Below are 21,424 nucleotides of genomic sequence, written 5' to 3'. Positions count from 1 at the left end.
ACAGTTATACTCTTTTAATAAGGGGCAGTAACTCATTAAAACTATTTTAAACAAGACCGTTTTTGCAGTAATCATTTTGACAACAAATCATTACAACACCTTTTATGGTAGCTGAATATATTATATGAGTATGTAAACATAGTGGCTTTTGTGTGAAATTCAACAGCTTTCGAATGTAAAAGTTCACATTTTCACATACCATTTTTTTCCCTAGGAAAAATATCAAAAAACAACTGTTTCACTGGTACACTGCAGGAGAAGTGAAATGATAACATTCCCATAATACAAACTGCGCCTACACTATTCTTGTCAATTCAAATTCAAAAGGCATAAAACAAAAATATTTGAGCAAGAATACTGAAAAATGTATATTTAAGCTTAAGCTTTTATAATAGCTAAAAAGGTATGTTTAAGCTTTAAGGTTCTACAATAGCTGCAAATATCAGTCATATTTTCTTCCGAAATCTGAAGCATTTCTGAATACATTTGTACTATTATTGTGAAATCCTTCAATTTCGAGGACAAGAAATTTTGTGGTTGTGGCCAAAAATGCCTATTTCTTGGTGATAATTGAATTGTTGGATTTCAAATTTTAAATTCAAAATGAATGGAAATTTACTTGTTAGTTGGGATTTAGTTTTGTGGATTTATTTAACAATGAAATCCACAAAAAACTGCTCCCCCATGAATATTATATAAATATTGCATTTCTGAGAGGGTGATATGAAAAATGTTCACCGCGAGATATATGAATATTGACCGAGGTGCTAGCCGAGGTCTATATTCATATTTCGAGGGGTGAACATTTTTCATATCACCCTCTCAGGAATGCAATATTTATTTTATTATACCGAAAGCTTATAAGGGTCAAAGCATTTACTGCAAAATCAACATAATAATTTATTTAACATTAAAAAGTAATTACTAACCAAATAATGAAGACAGAATTAAAGAGTCTTTACTTATTAGCACACATAATTTGTGGCGACTTTGCTGTAATAAGACTTTTTTTGATAGATTTAGTCAAGACGTTTACATATCGCTGACCCCTATATTTATTCTAATATTTCAACATTGCGTCAAACAGTAGCAATCGAAAAACGGCGATAACATTTTTTTTTCTAAATGAAACATTTAAGTGTGAGTGCTCATTTTCTTAGTTAGATCATTTCCAAACTTATTGTTGTAGTTTCGATTCAATATCTGATGAAAAATTGTTTTCGAAATATTTTGCACGTAGCATGAAAAAGAAAATAATCAATGCGAAAGTATCAATCTCTCAACGGGTGATATGAAAGAATAATATCACATGCGCAGAAAAACAAAATAATGCTGTGAAATTATGGATCATATCACCTGCGCAGAAATTGAAAATAACGATTTTGCGCATGTGATATACTGGTTGGGAACCATTTTCCGGACACATTTTCATATTTCGGTTCCATTATTCCCTAAAAAAATATTCGACATAAATGAAGCCCACACTGAACAAACTTCAGCTCCTTCCGCATCTGATGTTGTAATCAGCATCGCGTTATGACGTAAAATATGGGTTCCATGGGGCCTCAAATGGGGTCACTAAAATAAGTTATTTTTCCCGTCTGGTAAACCAGTATCCGGACAAATATTTTGACGGTGTTTTGTTGTTAATTTGATATCAAATAAGTAATTAAACTATTTCTACACATTTCTTTATCATTCATCTCTTCAAAACTGCACATGAAACATAACCCGACGTTCAATAGCAGCTACGAAAGCAAACCGAGGTTGACTATAAAAAACTCGAATTTTGTCTTATACGAATTCTTGATAATTCCAATAGATATAGAATGAAATTAGTGCAAAAATCGACAGCCCAGCATCTTACGTAACTTTAAGCATGAAATTAAAAGTAGAACATGTTATCAGCAGACAATCATGATGTAGTTTGGTTATTTTTTCCCCTCTTGATACCTCGGCATGTGTGAACTACTCCGCATGCGCAATGCTTTCTTCATGCCCCATTAAGACAGAAAGTTGTTTTGTAAACGCAGGTGAGTTATCATCAAAAACCCAAACATTATACAGCCTTATAAAATAGTGGTTTGTTGTAGACATGAAGAACAAACATCGAAATGATCTAGATGAAACAATTACATGAATAACAACGAAATAAAGCGGATATTACATGTGTCCGGAAACTGGTCCTGTCCGGAAAATGGTTCCCAACCAGTAAAATCACTGGGGAATATGATATATTATTCAAGTCAAACTAATGGGAAATTTGCATTGGACATTTATGTGAGGTATAATAATAATAAATTCACAGTAGCCAAAACATACACTACAAGGTTATATACCGGTACTAGATGTTGAAAGACATGCATACATTTTCAATAAAATAATCATTTAAAAACAGATCTAAAAACAAAGTTACTTGAAGATTACAGTCAGATGCAAATGGTATTAAATAACTCACAGCAGTTTATAGATATAAGGGTATGGCCAAATATGCCTATTTCATGAAAAATTTGAATTCATGGATTTCAACTTTTGAATACGAAGTGAATGAAAATTTACTTGTTTTTTGGGGGGGTGTTTAGTCTTGTGGATTTACTCAGCAATGAAATCCACGAAAATTGCTCCCCCATGAATATTAATGAATTCACAGTAGCCAAAACATATGCTGCAAGAATATATACTGGATGTTGTAAGACATGCATACATTTTCAATAAAATAATCATTTAAAAACAGATCTAAAAACAAAGTTACTTGAAGACTGCAGTCAGATGCAAATGGTGACATAAGTATTAAGCTAGAACTGTCACAGGAGTGACTCATACCCCCACCATACGGTCTTGTCACAGAAGAATGGCAACCATAAGTAATTTTAAAAATACTTAGAATAATATAAAAATGTCAAAAAAGCTTCATACTTAAAAAGAAGTTTACTCGTCTTTGTAGTACTTCATCCTGGGCTTCCACATATAAGTAAATTACTAGTATAATTATGTGCCCTGGATGAGGGATGAGGTAAATCTAAAAAATCTCTAATATTAGAGATACACTAAAAGTGAATACAAAAAAGCGTCTTACCGACCCACGTTACCACAAAAAAATGTATTTACATAGGACTGATAATAAAAAAGTTAGAAAAATACCAAAAATATTGAAAATCTAAAAATAGGATTTCTAAAAACAGACTAATTCCTGGAATTTAAGGGGAAGAAACTCAGTACAAAAGTTAAAAAAGGTTACTTCCCTTTGGCTCTAAGCCAATCAGAAGGAGATATAGTGAAAAAACATCAAAATTAACCTTAAATTCTGAGTAAAAGGGGACACAATTCAAGAAAAATTGATGTCAGAGTTATGCACCTTGTGTCACATGATGTGGGTGATGAGGTGGAACATCTGTTTTAAGTTTAAATAAAATCCATTCAGTAGTAACTGAGATACAGTGAATATACATCAAAATTAACCTTAATTTCTAAGTAAAAAGGGGCATAAATTCATGAAAAATTGGTGTCAGAGTTATGCACCTTGTGTCACATGATGTGGGTGATGAGGTGGAACATCTATTTTAAGTTTGAATCAAATCCATTTTGTAATAACTGAGATATAGTGAAAATACATCAAAATCAACCTTAAATTTAAAGTAAAAAGGGGACATAATTCATAAAAAAATGATGTCAGAGTTAAGCACCTTATGTCACATGATGTGGGTGATGAGGTGGAACAACTATTTTAAGTTTGAATCAAATCCATTTTGTAATAACTGAGATATAGTGAAAATACATCAAAATCAACCTTAAACTAGAGATGCTTTTGAGAAAAGTGCATGTCTCCCACAACTGCCCCTCTGAAAAATGTTAGTTTCTCTAGATGTTTTAGACGAGTGGATCCAATTAGATGGTCTGGACGAGTGGATCCAATCGGTAGTTCAAGGGCCATAAATCAAAAGTGCCTGGGCGGATTTGGCTAGTTATCAAACTTGGGTAAGGTCTTATGGCCAAACACATTTTGTTCAAGTTTGGTGAAGATCGGATGAGAAATGTTCGACTTAGAGTGCGGACAAGAGTAAAAAGGCCGATTTTTCAATAATTCAAGGGCCGTAACTCCAAAATGCCAGGACCGATTTGGCTAGTTATTGAACTTGGCCGAGGTCTCATGGTCAAACACATTTTGTTCAAGTTTGGTGAAGGTCGGATGAGAAATATTCGAATTAGAATGCGGACAAGAGTAAAAAGGCCAATTTTTGGTAATTCAAGGGCCATAACTCAAAGACGCCTGGACCAATTTGGCTAGTTATCGAACTCGGCCGAGGTCTTATGGTCAAACACATTTTGTTCAAGTTTGGAGAAAATCGGATGAGAAATGTTCGACTTAGAGTGCGGACAAGCTTTGTGACAGACACACAGACAGACTGGAGTAAATCAATATGTCTCCCACACCACTGTGTGGTGGGAGACATAATTTAAAGTAAAAAGGGGACATAATTCATAAAAAATTGATGTCAGAGTTAAGCACTTTATGTCACATGATGTGGGTGATGAGGTGGAACAACTATATTAAGTTTGAATCAAATCCATTTAGTAATAACTGAGATATAGTGAAAATACAACAAAATTAACCTTAAATTCTAAGTAAAAGGGGACATAATTCATAAAAACTTGGTGTCAGAGTTATGCACCTTTTGTCACATGATGTGGGTGATAAGATGGAACATCTATTTTAAGTTTGAATCAAATCCATTTAGTAATAACCGAGATAATTGATTTCGGGACGGGACGGGATGGGACGCGACAAAACTGACTCCTATATACCCCGCCCCCAAACATGTTTGGTGGGGGTATAATAAACTCACCGCAGTTTATAGATATAAGGGTATGGACAAATATGCCTATTTCATGAGAAATTTGAATTCATGGATTTCAACTTTTGAATACAATACGAATGGAAAACTTGTTTTTTGGGGGGATTTAGTTTTGTGGATTTACTCAGCAATAAAATCCATGAAAATTGCTCCCCCATGAATATTAATGAATTCACAGTAGCCAAAACATATGCTGCAAGAATATATACTGGATGTTGAAAGACATGCATACATTTTAAATAAAATAAAAATAATCATTTAAAAAAAAAGATTAAAAAAAAAAAAAGTTGCTTGAAGACTACAGTGAGATGCAAATGAAGGCATAAATATTAATGAACTCACAGCAGTTTTTAGATATAAATTTCATTAGAATGAAACTACTTTTTATGTATATTTATGGAAGCTATCAAGCTTTTATTAAATGGACCGAAAAATAGAATATAATTTCAGTCATTTTGTCTCTAGAACACCAGATGCTATATTTTCATCTGCATCATTTCTAGTCCAATCAATAAAATAAAAAAAAAATTTCAACATTTCATTGAGGCAATGAAATAATGAAATAACCTCTCCATGCGGAGGTAACTTAGGAACAAAACTGTTTTAAATATAAGGCATTTTTGTGCAGATGGTCTGCCTGAAAGGATGACTGGTTTGAATGTTGCTCTATCAGGAGCTCATATGTACTGTAGACAAGATAGGTCTTCGAGACCAACTTTCAAACTGAGGCCGAATTTAAATATTTCAGGCCAAAATTATATAACATTTTACATAATAAAAGGTACTATCATGTATGTGGATAAATGCTCTATACACAGCCATCATCTAGATGTATGAGGCAATGCTTAAGCCTATATCTACTAAATACTGTAAGTTGTTCCCAGGCTAAATTCTGAGACCAGTCTAAAAAAATTCAGCATGATCTGATTGGTTGTTTCCTAGAAAAGAGAATGAAAATGACCAATGGCAAGTCAGTTTAATAACTTTGTAGTCAGAACAGAAGAAAATGGCTTTACCCTTACCTATTATCTTTTGGGGACCAGTCTCCAGCAGAAAGCAGCCCTGTCATTGGTCAATTTCATATTTTTTCTTAGCAATAACCTATCGGTGATTTAAGATATTTTTTGTTATGCGTAAAAAAAGATTGTTTCCGATATCCCGACCTACCCTAAATTTTTGGCCCGACCCTAAATGTTTTTATGGCCTTGGAGAATATTTTTTTCAACTTTTTCACAAAAAGTTGCAAAACTGCACTTTTTATGCTTTAAACATGGTCAGTGATGTTAGAAATCAACTTAATGATGCTCTAAAGGCATAACCCCCTTATTTGTATTCATTTTTTGACACAAATATAATTTCTGAAAAGTCTCACTTAATAAAAAAAAAATTTAAAAAACCCAAAAATTTCCGACCTACCTATCCTAATTTTTTTAATCGTGTTACCGGAAACAAACTTTTTTTTTTAGGCCTTAGATACATGTGTAGAGAAATTAGAAATAACAGCAGTTCCTAGGTGTATGGTAAAAAGCCATAGCCTGTCATAAAATAATTCAGCATATTATGTAGAAATGTGTCATGTTCAACTGTATCCTTAGATGAGTATGTTGATATTAACCTTTTTTGTAAACAGGTAGCTATAGTATATAGCAATGAAATAAAAACAATTTATTAAAACTTTTTTTTTAACTCTTTAGGTTTATCAATGGACAGTGCAATATCTAAAGGTTATTAGCTTTGCATCGAGAAATATGCACCAGTTCTACAGTGGAAATATTGCGTTACTATAAGAACGAGTGCATATTTCCCGATGCAAAGATAATAACTTTTTTATTACATATGTATCTACATGCATAAATGTAATGTAAATATCATGATTTTGTTCAACAGCCTGAATAAGACTGACAATATACTGAACTAAATAAAAGAATTAATGCAACAACACAGTAAAGTACATCACGCACCTGATATGAAATTCAGGCGTCAGTGTGTGGAAAAATATTGACGTTTCCAGTACCATTGAAACTTAATGGGAAATAGAAACAAGTATGTATTAAAAGTAAGATATTAGCTGCTCATATTAACTCAACAATTACTCATAAAGCCATCTTAAAACTATCTGTATGAACATATCTATAAATGGTAAAAAACTGATCACATGCCAGTAACTATGCAAAGCTGCTATGAGCTATTTATAACTCACTGTGCTATAAATAACTATAACAACATGCCTGGTTTTGAAAGACTATAAAATTTTGCTGTGCTTCATAACTATAATGACTTGGTGTACGTGTTATGAATCGCTACAAAATCCTGCTGTGTTATGACTACTACTTCCTGTGTTATAGAAAAACTATAATAACTCCCTGTGTTATAAATAACTGTAACAACTTCCTGTTACATACATAATTACAACTACTTCCTGTGTTATAAATAACTATAACAACTTTCTATTAGTGGTAAATATCTATCACAACTTCCTTTGTTATAAATAACTATAACAACTTCCTGTTACATACATTATAAATTACAACAACTTCCTGTGTTATAAATAACTATAACAACTTTCTATTAGCGGTAAATATCTATCACAACGTCCTGTGTTATGAATAACTATAACAAACTCCTTTCTTATAAATAACTTTATTACATAAGTACTTATATAAACAGTAAGAAATTTATGCTGAAAATTCTCCTGTTATCAACAATGGCCTGCATTAGTGTTAGAAATTTACGTCCACAAACAGAAATGACGTCATGACGTTTCACAGTAGCAAAAATAGCTAACAGTTCAGTTTTGGTTTTATTATCTGAAATGTAACATCCTGTATTTTTCAAGAAATAACATATTTTCAATCAAGAACTATATTATAAGCAACAGAGTAAAACCGTAAAGGCATCTAAGTTTTATGCAGTTGTATGTAATAGATGAAAAATAGAAACTGGAACACTCAAACATTCTACTAGCCTTTACAAGCTGAAAATTATTATGCCAGTAGATTCTAGTACACATAAGAATGGCAAACTAAGCTTTTCTTACTATATTATAGGTAAACATGTAATAAACAAGTACATACATGGGAGTGCTGTGCCTTTGAGTGATAATGTCCCTGGAAGAAGATAATTGCCCTCAGGCTAAAATCATCTTGCCAGGCACATTATCAATCAGTCGCACTGCTCTCCCATTTATTAACCAAAACATAACAACCTGCTGTGTACAACTTCCTGTGTTATATATAACAACTTTTTGAGTCGGAAAATATCTTTAACAATAGTCTTCCGTCATAAACTATCATGGCTAATAAATTGCACATTAACAACCACCATAAATGTGAAAACAGTTATTATATAAATAATTATGAAACGCCATGATTCAGTCACCCATAACAAAAAAACAGTCACATAATTTATACCAATCAATCATCAAACTTTATCAAAACAAACATTCTACATCATTCATCAGAAGCAGCAAGGTGGACATGAAGTTACAGAAAGTCAATGTTTGGCATGTACAAATTCTATTGCCTTCATTTCTAAAAAGCAGTTTTTTTAACTAAACTTAATTCTGTATTCTTGTCAAACAACATTTCTACTGAGATAAAACTTCTATGACTAAATGTAAGTATAATGAACATGACATGTTGATTTCTATACTTTCTGCAAAGTTTGGCTTATTTCTGTAAACTAATATTAATTTTGTGTTCTCTAAAAAAGTACAAAAATATAAATACTAAAATATGAAGTAAAAAGAAATCACCAATTTTTTCTCGCCAACATGTAAAGGTAAGAAATGAATATAAAACAGCTAGCATCAATACATAGATAACTATTTAAAGTCCCATTCAAAATGAGCTTTTTGGTGTCCCATTCAAAATGACCTTTTTGGTGTCCCATTTTTGGTTAATTCAAAATGACCTTTTTGGTGTCCCATTTTTTTTAAGAGTTAATTATAAACAACTGAATATACTGAAAGTCAGATTAACGGCTATTTATAGTGGCTATTTAAGAAATAATATATCTCATTTAGTGATTTGTCACTGAATAAATCATTGTTTGGACTTTGGAGTTCAGATGCGAAGGAATTATATCACAAGGGCATAGCCCGAGTGATATAATAATACGCATCTGAACGACAAACAATGATTTTATTCAAGAGCAAATCACTAAATGATATATATTATTTTGATTTTAACATGTTACCAAGGACTTTAAAGTACATCTTTGATGGCATTTATTAAATATTTGCCCGTTTTCAATCGGTTTCTTTTTCAGCACGCCGCTATGCCGTTCGACGCCATGACGTAATAATTGTGATGTCAGAACATTGAATTGTTGTTTAATAACCTCTTAACACTTTTAACATAACAACATTATCTATGGATAAATCCTCCGGATTGATCTTTTTGAATCAGACTATAATTTTCTAATAGTTGTTTGTAAATAGAACAGAATCATATCACATTTCAAGTCATCCGTATCTATGCTATCTATCTGACTAGTCTAAAATGGCCTTTTTAAGCGTTCTTATATGCACATGATCTGAAACAACAAAGTTTCAATTCTTGCACTATGGTGGATGCTATAAATAACAATGTACATAAAAATCCATCCCAATCTAAATGCTTCTACGGAATGATTTATTTTTTCAGAGCGAATTCATCCTTAGCTACATATAGATTATTTCACACTATTCACAGCTGAAATCCACCTTCTACCGTCTTGTGCACAACCAGGGGAGGCTACTAGGATTCAAGCAACACATGCCATCTGCATATATTATCTCCCTTGCTCTCTCGCATGTCTGTCCAATGAGAGTTCTCTTCCTCCCCTGAACTGTTTAATCCTGAAAAAAATATTGATAGATTTATGATGGCAGAAGATAATACATTACGCTGGACATATATTAACCTTTACCCTGCTAAATTTCTTAAATGGACTAGTCCATCATTCAATTTGGGCAATGCCATTTATTATTCGAAGGGGTGTTCACTGAAAATTTACTAACCGAATAGCGAACAGTGCAGTTCTGTGCAGGCTGATCTTGGTCTGCACTGGTCGCAAGGGCAAAACCAATCGCTGCCAGCAGGCTAAAGGTTAATAACATCCGGACATGGGTCCCATCTATGGGTGATTTACATCTAGCATGCTAAAGAACCAGAGAAGCTCCTGGAATTGGAGCATCTTCTGTATTTGTAATTTGCATAATTATCCTCCAACTAAAATTGTATATTATTTACCTACACTACAAAAAGACCTAGGTTCTACTTGTTAAACAAGTGACCGAGTATTGCTGTGGCAATACAGAAGTCCCCTACCGGTGGAAAACTTTGTTAGTGTTTGTCCCTTGTGGTTGTTGGCAACAGATACTGTGTTAGTAACTGCAGGATCCAGATTTGTGGATGGGCAGGCGGATGGATGAAAAGACAGATGGATGGAGGGCATTCCAATAGTCCCTTCGGGTCTTCCATCGGCAGGGGACTAAAATGCATCAAGGCATTTAGGAGCTAAGAAACAAAATCTATTTTTACTTAAATTTCAATAGTGACCTTGACCTACAAGCATAGATCATGTACGGGACACATTATCTCATCATGAGGACATTTGTGTGCAGTACGAAGATAACAAGGCAGTCTGAAAGACAGCTATATCCCCCGCCGCTGTTATGGATAGTGAAAGGGTTGATGGTATTGGTTGACTTTCAGTAAGTATATTTTATTGTCCATTTATGAGGAAATCAATGAATTTGGAAATAAGTCAAGTGGTTTAGGAGATACAGAACAGACACAAAATGGAAGGCTCAAACCTTTGACTTTGAGTTGTGACCTTGACCTAACACTGCTGACTCATCGCCTTGATGAGGTGATCATTTGACCAAAGTTTCATGAAAATCCTTCACAGAGTTTAGAAGATACAGAGCTCATACCTTTGACCTTGACCTCGAGCTGACACATGAGTTCTGCACATGAGGTGATCATTTGACTCAAGTTTCATGAAAATTCCTCGAGGTGTTTAGGAGATACAGAGTGGACACAAAATGGAAGGCTCAAACCTTTGATCTTGAGTTGTGGCCTTGGCCATGAGCCAACATGGCTGACTCATAAATTCTGCACATTTTCTTGATAAGGTGATCACTTGACCCAAGTTTCATGAAAATCCTTCAAGGGGTTTAGGAGATACAGAGCGAACACAAAATATTTCGGACAGATGGAAACCATTGCTATAACCTTCCCCACCCCCCCCCCCACCACTTGTGGCATTGGATTAATCAATCAATGCTCATAAAAGTTATGGAGCAGAAACAATTTTAGTTGATCTTCAATAGTGACCTTGACCTTTGACCTAAAACCATGGGTCATGTACAGGACACATAGTCTAATCTTAGGGCACATTTCTGTGTAGCAATAAAAAAATCCTTCAATGTAATTAAAAGTAATGGAGCAGAAAGCTTTATACTTTCATGACTGAAATACCATTTAAGAGTCAGAAAGTTTCATCAAATAATAACTGTATTACTGTAAACTAGTTTTAAAGAAGCACAGATTTAGTAATAAAATCAAGTATGATGACACTTCAGAAAAATTTTACCCAGAGCAAACCATCCTATCATTTCCTTCTTCTTCATTGACTTTTTGTTGTATACAGACACCATTAATGTGACGTCTGCTAACTGAAACAGCGCCACCTGGAACATGAAAGTCTCTTTGAATAGCGGGTTTGGTTGGCCACGTCTTACGGATGTCTTGCTGTGAGCTACTTCTTTTCCATTAGGAGCAATCAATGTTAGTTTTACATACGTATCTGAAAAAAATATGTATCAAAGTAAAACAGGATCACTTTGTGACATATACTCTCAACATTTTGCATATGAGAAATGGTACAAATTCATCACCTCACGACTTCATCGTGTTTACTGTAAATTCCAATATGACAGCATGTAACATCAACATCTACTTATAGGTATTAAAAGAAAGCGCTATTACATTTCATCTACTATTTTACATATAAAATGTATTAGAACCATAATTACCGGGTATACAGAGCAGAAGTGTGATTGAATCATTGTGATTAAATAAAGTAAAAGATTCAGTTATATATTATTTCTTGAATCATTTACAATTGTGGGGGACTAATTTTGGAGGGGTTGTCAGTGGCGCTGATTCACAAAATCAAAGTCCACTAAACAAATCAATATGATTCTCATTTCTCAGTTTATACTTTTTTATTTAAGGTCAATTGTGAAGCAAGTTTTACAACTTATATTAATCACTCTCAACACCTCATTCCTGATGGAATCCATCGCCAATAGGGGTATAAGACAGGAAAAGCCAGATTCCCTTTTATAATGCTGAGTGCCAAGCAAGGGAACTACTGGTACCATTTTTCACGTCTTTGGTATGACATGGCCATGCATGGATCAAACCCATGACCTCCGGCACTCAAAGCAGCCGCTCTACCACTAGGCTATCGAGGCGGTCATTTTTCTTAACCTGAAGATGTGAAACTGACATAAAATACATGTAGCAGTTCTGGCCCAAACTGTAAATTCCATTCTGACAAAATTATATCATTTCACAGTCTCCAGTTAAGAAAGAAACAACTGATCTTGAAACATCCGGACTGGAATGCAGAAAGTAAACTTCTATATAGTTGCCATTTCACTAACGAAACAACAACCCAATTCTGCAAAAGTATTAAGAGATTGCACAGAAAATGTTTTATATGTACAACCAATTAAAGCCATAGATTACAGGTTGTAAACAATCAAATCCCTTATAATAACCCTGCATTTAATATTCAGTGAAAACCACAGCTCCATTCATCTGCGATAATTTCAAAGACTTGCTGCGACAGACAAAACGTTAACATCATAATTGTCAGATCACACTTTAAAAAGATTAAAAAAACATTATTACCAATAACAACAGACCATGTAGGATAAGGACATCGTGCATTACCTCCAGACAAGACTCATTATATCTGAGCATGAGTCAATAACTTTTCATAAAACCTTTTCTATCTATACATAAGGATCAATGATTTTTACCCAGTAACAAGATTTTATGTATTAATGGAGGTTTAGACCTGTTACTTTAATAATAATGATAATAAGAATCACGTCTGCAACTTAAAATCGATATGATAACACCTGTATAAAACAAACCTGGAGCTCGATTCATAGCCATATTCCTGAAGTTACTTCCCTTGATCACTTCAACTGACAGTCGACCAGTTGTACCATTGTACGCGAGCCCCAACAAAAGTTCTGGCATCCCGCCATGTTGTAATGACTGCGTAGATGAAGCACTGTCGCTGCGAGACAAACTGGCAACATCCGCATTGGAATCACCTTGCTGTCATTTGAAAGAAAATTCTAGTATGTCAAAACATGTTTATTTTTTAAATAAAATATATGCTAAAGGTGTCATCACATTGACCTACTTACAGGGATCAAGAAATAATGTTACCATATGTACTATTTTATTTACTACATATTGTCTCTTCAGCATTGAAAGAGGGTAAGTGCATCTTCACGTCAAATGTCTGCTTTTTAAGCTGTGGTGAATAACAAATACAAGAAATGAGTTTTTATTTCTTATGCCTTAGTGAAATATTCCTTGCTGTGCTTAATTGCCTAGACATGTTGAAATCATTTACAAGAGAGCCACTGTGGCCCTAAGTAGCCCACCTGACTTTGACTGCTTGACCTTGAATATATGTATGGCACACTAAATCATGAATGGTATCAACTGTGTTTAGTATAAGCTAGTGTCTCCTAAAACAGGTCAAGCGCCACACTTTTAGCAATTTAAGGAAAGGATCTTACAAAGATGCTGTAGACCAAGTTTTATCATGATTCACCAAGCTGTTCATGAGAAGAAGTCATCTAAAGGTATTTCTATTTCTAGCTCTTGCAGCCAATAAAAGGGGCAAAGCTCCCCTATTTATATAAATTTTAGGGAGGACCTTATAAAGATGCTACAGACCAAGATGATGATCCATCAAGCAATTTATGAGAAGAATTTTTTCAAAGGTATTTCTATTTTTAGCTCTAGTGGCACCTACAAGGAACCAATTGTTCCCATTTCAAAAAAAAAATGAAAGAAGTTTTAGTAATGATGCTACAGACCAAGTTTGATGAAGATCCATCAAGTGATTCATAAGGAGAAGTAATTTAAAGGTATTTTTATTTTTATCTCAAGCAGCCCATAAAAGGGGCCCAACTGTACCCTTATAATGATGCTACAGACCAAGTTCTGTGAAGATCCATCAAGTGATTAATAAGAAGAAGCTGTTTAAAGATTTTTCTATTTTTAACTAGGGGTCAAGCACTAGTCCATTTGAACAAAGTTGAGAGAAGTCTTTGCCTTGATAGTTTAGATCAACTTGACCTATATTTCATTCAGACAATCATTCTGATAAAGTTAAATCAAGATCAAGAAAAAAATCTGGTCTCTACACTGTTAACAAGGTTTTTTCACAATTTGACCTTAGATCATTTCAAACATGACCTAGATTTTACAGAGACAAACATTCTGACAAAGTTTCATGAAGATTAGGTAGAAAATGTAGCCCTAGAGTGCTAACAAGGTTTTCAAATTGACCTAGTGAACTAGTTTTTGATCAAAGATGTTACTGAGGGAAACATTCTGACCAAGTTTCATTAAGATTGGGCCAAAAATGTAACCTAGAGTGTTAACGTTAAAACTGTTATTAAATAACTCATGACTGCAGAAGACACACAGTGATGGACAATAGACACAGGGCAATTGCAACAGCTCACCTTGAGCACTTTGTGCGTGCTCAGGTGAGCTGAAAACTTGAATTTTCCAATTTCATTTCAAAACAGATATTGAATAGAAATTATAAATTTTGTGCCATTGAAATTAAATGGTTTTAGAGCATATAGCTTGTCAAATTATCCTTAAAATCAACTCAATCTTTTCTTAATAAGCATGCTATTATGCTACTTGGGAGAGTTACCATGGCAATCTTACCTATAAATGGTAATAACAATTTCTAAGAAATATTTAAAAAAGTTCTTATGAAAAAGAAACCTCCGACGTTAAGGTAGTTCTGCACATTTCAGAAACCAGAAGTCATGGTGTAATGTCATATATCCTGAATTCTAACATGACTAGCAAATAACCTACATACATGTAGAACAAAATCTATCTCGGGTTATTCTGCAATAACCCACGCGCGTGCAATGACGTCATCCGATCCAGGTGTGTAGCACGGTCGTAAAAAGTAGTTATCATTTTTTCTAACACTGTTGATACTAGTATGTCATGTTAGAATCGAAATAACAAGTTCCCAAGTGTGAATTATCGTATAATAACCTGAGTTTTTCGTTCTTATGCGAAATATATCACTCAGGCCTACGGCCTTCATGATATATTCTTACGCATAAGAACTCAAAACACGGGTTATTCTACGATAAACCACTCTTGGGAACTTATTATTTCTTAATTCATATAAAGTAAGCGATGGAATCATTACATGGCAATGTTTAATCATGTTCGCAAAAAAATGGAAACCCAATTGTAAATTATCAAACTGGGTTATTTAAGACCTTTTTAAAGATAAAATATCTTAACAGAATTGTTGATATGAAAAAATTCCACCAAACAATATTGTAAAATAAACTTGAAATAAGTTGATCTCTTCAATTATGGAGAAAGTCTCAAAATAAGCACATGAACCTACCTATATACATTTTACTTGATTGCTTGTTATAATTTATATGATTTATTATTGTGTGAAGTTTAATTAAAGCTAAAGTGTACATATTTTTTTCAATAAGAAAAATGTCATCAAAATTGAAATTTTAATTGTTTCAAGTTATTACAATTTACCCGAATTAGTCTAGCAAAAACTCAAGTACAATGTACTCTTTTAAAAGGCTGAATTTTCTTAGTACCGGTACAACATGAAGTTTTGAAAAAAAAAACAAACAGAGTTATATCAAATTCTATATTGTAGAAAAGACTGATGCACATAAGGTCTCTTCTTTTCCAAGTAAGTCTCAGACTGACAGATCAGGATAATGAACGTTTTCACGGAAAACCTGACGCTAAATCAGAAAATCCTCTTACTGAAGGAAACCAACTTGGTGAACTTGTTCTGCGATGAGATCAGATGCACTAACTTGCTGACAATGCAATTTTTCAATAGTGGACTTGTAAGCGCAATTAGCTGAGGAATATCCGGTATTCAAATAGGGAAAATCAGGAAATTACGACACGCTTTAATCCCATCAAATATCAGACGTGCACATTCAGCAGTCTGGATAATGCACCATAAGATGACAGTAAAATTACAGCTTTTCTAATTTCCGAGAAAATGTAACTCTTCACGTAATTATACGAGACTTATTTCCTGGTATTTGGTTTGTAACTGATGATATTAACTGAACAATACAACATTAATGTCAGTGTCAGATCGTATTAAATTCAGAGCTTTCTAAATTCCTTTTTCAAAGCATTAACACCCTAAAGATATAATCTCTGGAGGAACATACTTTGGAAGAATAGAATGCAACCCAGCAAAATAACTAAGCCACGGTCTGATTGTGTCTGGTCACACGGTGTAATGAAATGAACAACACCCTAGCACTGGCTCAAGCAGAATTGTGTTATATGCTGAATGGGCTCCATGATCCCAAAGGACCAAATACTTTCACACTTATTTGGATAGCTAGATCACTTGTGTATACCTCCGACTGGGTTATTTTCGCATCACCTTTATTTGTGATTCAACAGACAACAGACATGTTTGGATCACTAAGAACTCATGTAGGTGGATGTGTTTACAACTGGAGATAATGCTTTACTGTCAACTTCTCTGAACAGAGACCACTTGGCTTTCAAGGTTTCTTGATTTGTTTCTTATTCTAACATTCTCCTTGTATTTCAACCTGTGAATAAAGACCACTTGCCATTAAAGACCACTTCTTGCCTATCCCAAGGAGGTCGTTACAGAGATGTTTGTACTCATATACAAGAGTTCTCAATTCACATGTCATTCTGGTTACAAAACTTAGCAAAACTTACAACCCCTGCCACTAGTAACCAATCAACAGTACATTAAGTTTTAGCCTGCTGGTGGCGAGTGATTCTGCCTTTGCGACCAGTGCAGACCAAGATCAGCCTGCACATCTGTGCAGGCTGATCATGGTCTGCACTGTTCGCTATTCAGTCAGTAAATTTTCAGTGAACACCCCTTTGAATAGTAAGTGGTACTGCCCAAACTTAATGACTGACTGGTCCATTTTAGAAATTTAGCAGGGTTAAGGTTAAGTTCGTAGTTTTACAGTTGTTTTCCAGCTTCAAATTACCCCTATAAAGTTATCATATTCAATAAAGAAGTTACAACAGTTTTAAGTTCATCCCTCATATTGCTTGCACTGACTCTAAGCAATCTTCATAACTTTGTCATTTAGCACTAATGGGTAAAGATTTGTACACAGCACTCATAACCACCCAGCCAATCAAAACTCTACTCTTCAAACCAAGCAAGCCCAGCCTTCCCCAAAAGGGTAAAACACAGACTTACACTTAGATTGCTTCTGGGCTCTAATATGACCCAGTGTGTTGAAGGGGCATCGAGGGTGAGTGATGCAAACCCAATAATACTTTCGCCAATCATTCGTTCTCGACGCATACGCTCAACACCATACAGTCGAAACCGAATACCATACCCTGTGACCTCCTCTGAAAGGAAAAAACGAATACAAATATTATCTTCATTTTGTTGGTCTTAATGCAGAGTTTCAATGGTATTGCAGTACGCATGTTACAACAGTTTGCTTATGAACTGGATTTTCGTTTATGAACTGGATTTTCATTTATGAACTGGATTTTCTGTACCAGTACTAACACGTTCTCTGCAAGTAACTGACAACTTCTTAACATTGGACAAATTACTTCAAAGGTATAATCTTCTGTCAAACCATTAAAAAAGGTATTCATTTCACTGAGAGTTTAAGCAAGGAGTTGTTTTTCTTGTTTGTGAAAGAGTTTCTCTTAACTCTTTCTTTTTTACATTCAGCTTGATGAAGTTTTAGACTCTGGCAACTCCTATAATACTGTTACTTGTAAGATGAACAGAAAAAAGTCTGCTCTTAATTGTAGTGTCAGTAAATATCTATGAGGGGTGTTCAATAAATACCTGGAAAAGTGCTCTCATTTCTTTATTTCTAGTCTCATTTTGTTAAAATTTGAAAATTTGACGGATATGAACATACTGAATGTGAATACCTAAATTATATATTTCAGAACATGCACAATATTTATTTGTCGTCTCCTAGGCAACGCCATCACCTCAAAAGCGGCCCAACGTCATTATGATGCTGTCATATCACACTCAATTAATCAATACTACTCGTGATTACCATTGATTCAGTGTTTATCACAATTAAATGCATTTTACACCTTCCTAAGAATAAATAAATACTGTTCATATGATGTTCCTGTCGTATTGAAGAAAATGGACATTGAACTGATGCCCTATCAAGGAGCTCTTTAATTTATTAAATGTGACTGAACGTTATTTTTCATGTCTGTAACACAAGTCGTCAGCAATATTCTCCTGACCACTTTTAAAATTTTTTGTTTTCTTCAGGGCATTGTCCCTTAAACCTTTTTCAGCATAGCATTTGTCTCTTTCCTTGATTTTCGACTCAAAACACAAAATGTTATCTCACATCTCCGTTCAACACTGATTTTCAAACGACGACCAACTCAATATGCCTGCCAAATATTTTAATGATGTCACATTTATAATTTGACGTTATTGGCGTAACGCTTACTTTTCATATCAATATTCACACAATTTAAGAAAAGGAAGCTTGAAAAATAGGTAAGTGGCAAGTAATGTTTTAGCGCATGTAAAATAGAAAAAGAGACAAAATTGGGCCGGATGACGTCACATGACGTTGCCATGGGGACTCGCATTTACTTATTATTTATCCAAAGACAATCTAATTTTGACATATCAACTCAGTATTCCCTAGTCTACATTTTGTAGCATTTTCATTTATTTTTGATGATACATGAAGAATTGAGAGCACTTTTCCGGGTATTTATTGAAAGCCCCTCGTATTCAATTTTACAGCATTCCAGGTCAAGTGGGTTCTGTAATATAGCATTAAAACTACCTGGGAGGTGGTTTTAATACTATATTAAAAAGTAATACTACATTATTTTACACGTGTGAACGCAAATGTGAGTTATAACTGGTTTTACAATCCCAAATTCCCAGATCTTACTTTTTGGAGGAAGAATACCATGTATTTCTCTTTTGTATCAAACAATTGATGCTATGGCTGGCAAAGGTAATTGGAGTATTGATGAAACAAAAGCATTAAATTGCGATATGGAGTCATGCTGATGCTCAAAATGGACTATAGATGGAATGAAAAGAAATTCTTAGATGAACACAGAAGTTTAAACATTGATGACTCCTTCTTGTTTCTGTCAGCCTCCTTCTTTGTAACCTTTTTTGTTTATTGCAAAATATTTGTTTACTTCCAACATTTCATGTATATATTTAAACCACATTTCTTTGCCTAGTGTGGACGCAAACTAGATTATATTTTGATGGGTTTTAAATGTCAAATACCAATTATAGCTGATTAGTGCCTGATAAAAATAAAACCAATCTGCTAGTGTGAACACGGTATATCAGTGTTTTCCATATGGAGCTATAAAATACCACATTATACAGCAGAAAGTAGCAGCAACAAATTACCTTAGAGGGTATAGAGATAAATATTTATTTTTCACTTTCAACTGCTGCAGCTGGTAGATCAATATAGTTTTAAAAATTTAATCTGTCGCTAATATCATTTGATTAAAACTGATTAGGTATTACAATTTTCCCGGTAAGAGAAAGATTGTAAGCCACTAATTAATCAGAATTTATTTTCATTACTGTAAATTTCGACAAAATCGAGAACCTGTAAATCTTTATTTCAACAGGAATCATTGCTGTCTGCAGAAAAAACATGGTGGAAGAATATAATCTGCTGAATAAAGAAAGTCTTCTCTAGAGTAGGAAGTCAAGAAGTGTTGTCTGCAGAGTCAGAAGTCAAAGAATGTCATCTGGGGACTAGGAAGTCAAAGAATGTCATCTGGGGACTAGGCAGTCAAAGAATGTCATCTGCAGACTAGGAAGTCAAAGAATGTCATCTGCAGACCAGGAAGTCAAAGAATGTCATCTGCAGACCAGGAAGTCAAGAATGACACCTGCAGACTAGGACATCAAAGAATGTCATCTGCAGACTAGGAAGTTAATGTACGTCATCTAGGAAGTCAAAGAATGTCATCTTAAGACTAAGACGTCAAAGAATGTCATCCGCAGACTAGGAAGTCAATGTGCGTCGTCTAGGAAGTCAATGAATGTCATCTTAAGACTAGGAAGTCAATGGTGTGTCATCTGCAGACTAGGAAGCCAACGAATGTCATCTGCAGACTAGGAAGTCAAAGAATGTCATCTGCCACACAGGGAGTCAAAGAAAGACATCTGCAGACTAGGAAGTCAAGGTGCGTCATCTAGGACAAAGAATGTCATCTGTAGACTAGGAAGTCAAGGGTGTGTCATCTGCAGACTTAAGGAAGTCAAGGTGTGTCGTCTGCAGACTAGGCAGTCAAAGAATGTCATCTGCCACACAGGAAGTCAAAGAAAGACATCTGCAGACTAGGAAGTCAAAGAAGGTCATCTGCATACTAGGAAGTCGAAGAATGTCATCTGCCACACAGGGAGTCAAAGAAAGACATCTGCATACTAGGAAGTCAAAGAATGTCATCTGCAGACTAGGAAGTCAATGAATGTCATCTGCCAGACCAGGGAGTCAAAGAAAGACATCTGCAGACTAGGAAGTCAAAGAATGTCATCTGCAGACTAGGAAGTCAATGAATGTCATCTGCAGACCAGGGAGTCAAAGAAAGACATCTGCAGACTAGGAAGTCAAAGAATGTCATCTGCAGACTAGGAAGTCAAAGAAAGTCATCTGCAGACTAGGAAGTCAAGGTGTGTCCTCTGCAAATCAGGAAGTCAAAGAATGTCATCTGCAGACTAGGATGGCAAAGAATGTCATCTGCAGACTATGACATCAAAGAATGTCATCTGCAGACTAGGAAGTCAAGGTGTGTCGTCTGCAGACTAGGAAGTCAAGGTGTGTCATCTGCAAGTTGTATGGAGAATAGGAAGTAAATGAATGTTGTGTGCAGACTAGGATGTCAAAGATAGTTGAGTACAGAATAAGAAGTCATAGTATCAGAATAAGTAGAGTCTGAAAATGATGTTTGCAAGTCAAAGTCAAAGAATGCCATTTGCAGAATAAAGAGGTAAAATGAGTGTGTTTGCAGAATCAGCAGAATCAGGTAGGTGAAGAATGCTGGTTTGCATAAATATCTGTTGAAGAATGGTATCTGCAAATAGGCAAGCAAAGATTTATTGACTATGCATGAAAAAAATACATATTGGAAGCAGGGAACTTAATTGCATAAATCAGATATAAACTTAGGTTAATTGTTCTGATAATTATAGAGCCTTTAAATAAAATTTCATAA

General features: G+C 34.6%; 1 protein-coding gene across 6 annotated transcripts in view; it reads right to left on the bottom strand.

The window, feature by feature from the left end:
- Window positions 1-8,759: 8,759 nt before the first annotated feature.
- LOC123535449 (synaptotagmin-14-like) overlaps window positions 8,760-21,424 on the bottom strand; it is an 84,281-nt gene continuing 71,616 nt past the window's right edge. For all 6 annotated transcript variants that reach the window (XM_053549775.1, XM_053549772.1, XM_053549759.1 and 3 more), the window contains 4 exons: window positions 17,406-17,563; window positions 13,012-13,201; window positions 11,436-11,648; window positions 8,760-9,693 (listed from right to left, as the gene is read on the bottom strand). In XM_053549775.1, coding sequence (XP_053405750.1) covers window positions 9,593-9,693; window positions 11,436-11,648; window positions 13,012-13,201; window positions 17,406-17,563 — 662 coding nt within the window. In that variant the 3' untranslated portion in view covers window positions 8,760-9,592. The remainder of the gene's footprint in view (window positions 9,694-11,435; window positions 11,649-13,011; window positions 13,202-17,405; window positions 17,564-21,424) is intronic.

The sequence above is a fragment of the Mercenaria mercenaria genome, chromosome 1 (genome assembly GCF_021730395.1).
Source record: "Mercenaria mercenaria strain notata chromosome 1, MADL_Memer_1, whole genome shotgun sequence".
Classification (NCBI taxonomy): domain Eukaryota; kingdom Metazoa; phylum Mollusca; class Bivalvia; order Venerida; family Veneridae; genus Mercenaria; species Mercenaria mercenaria.
Note: the sequence above shows the minus strand (reverse complement) of the source record. Positions and strands in the feature narration are given on the sequence as shown.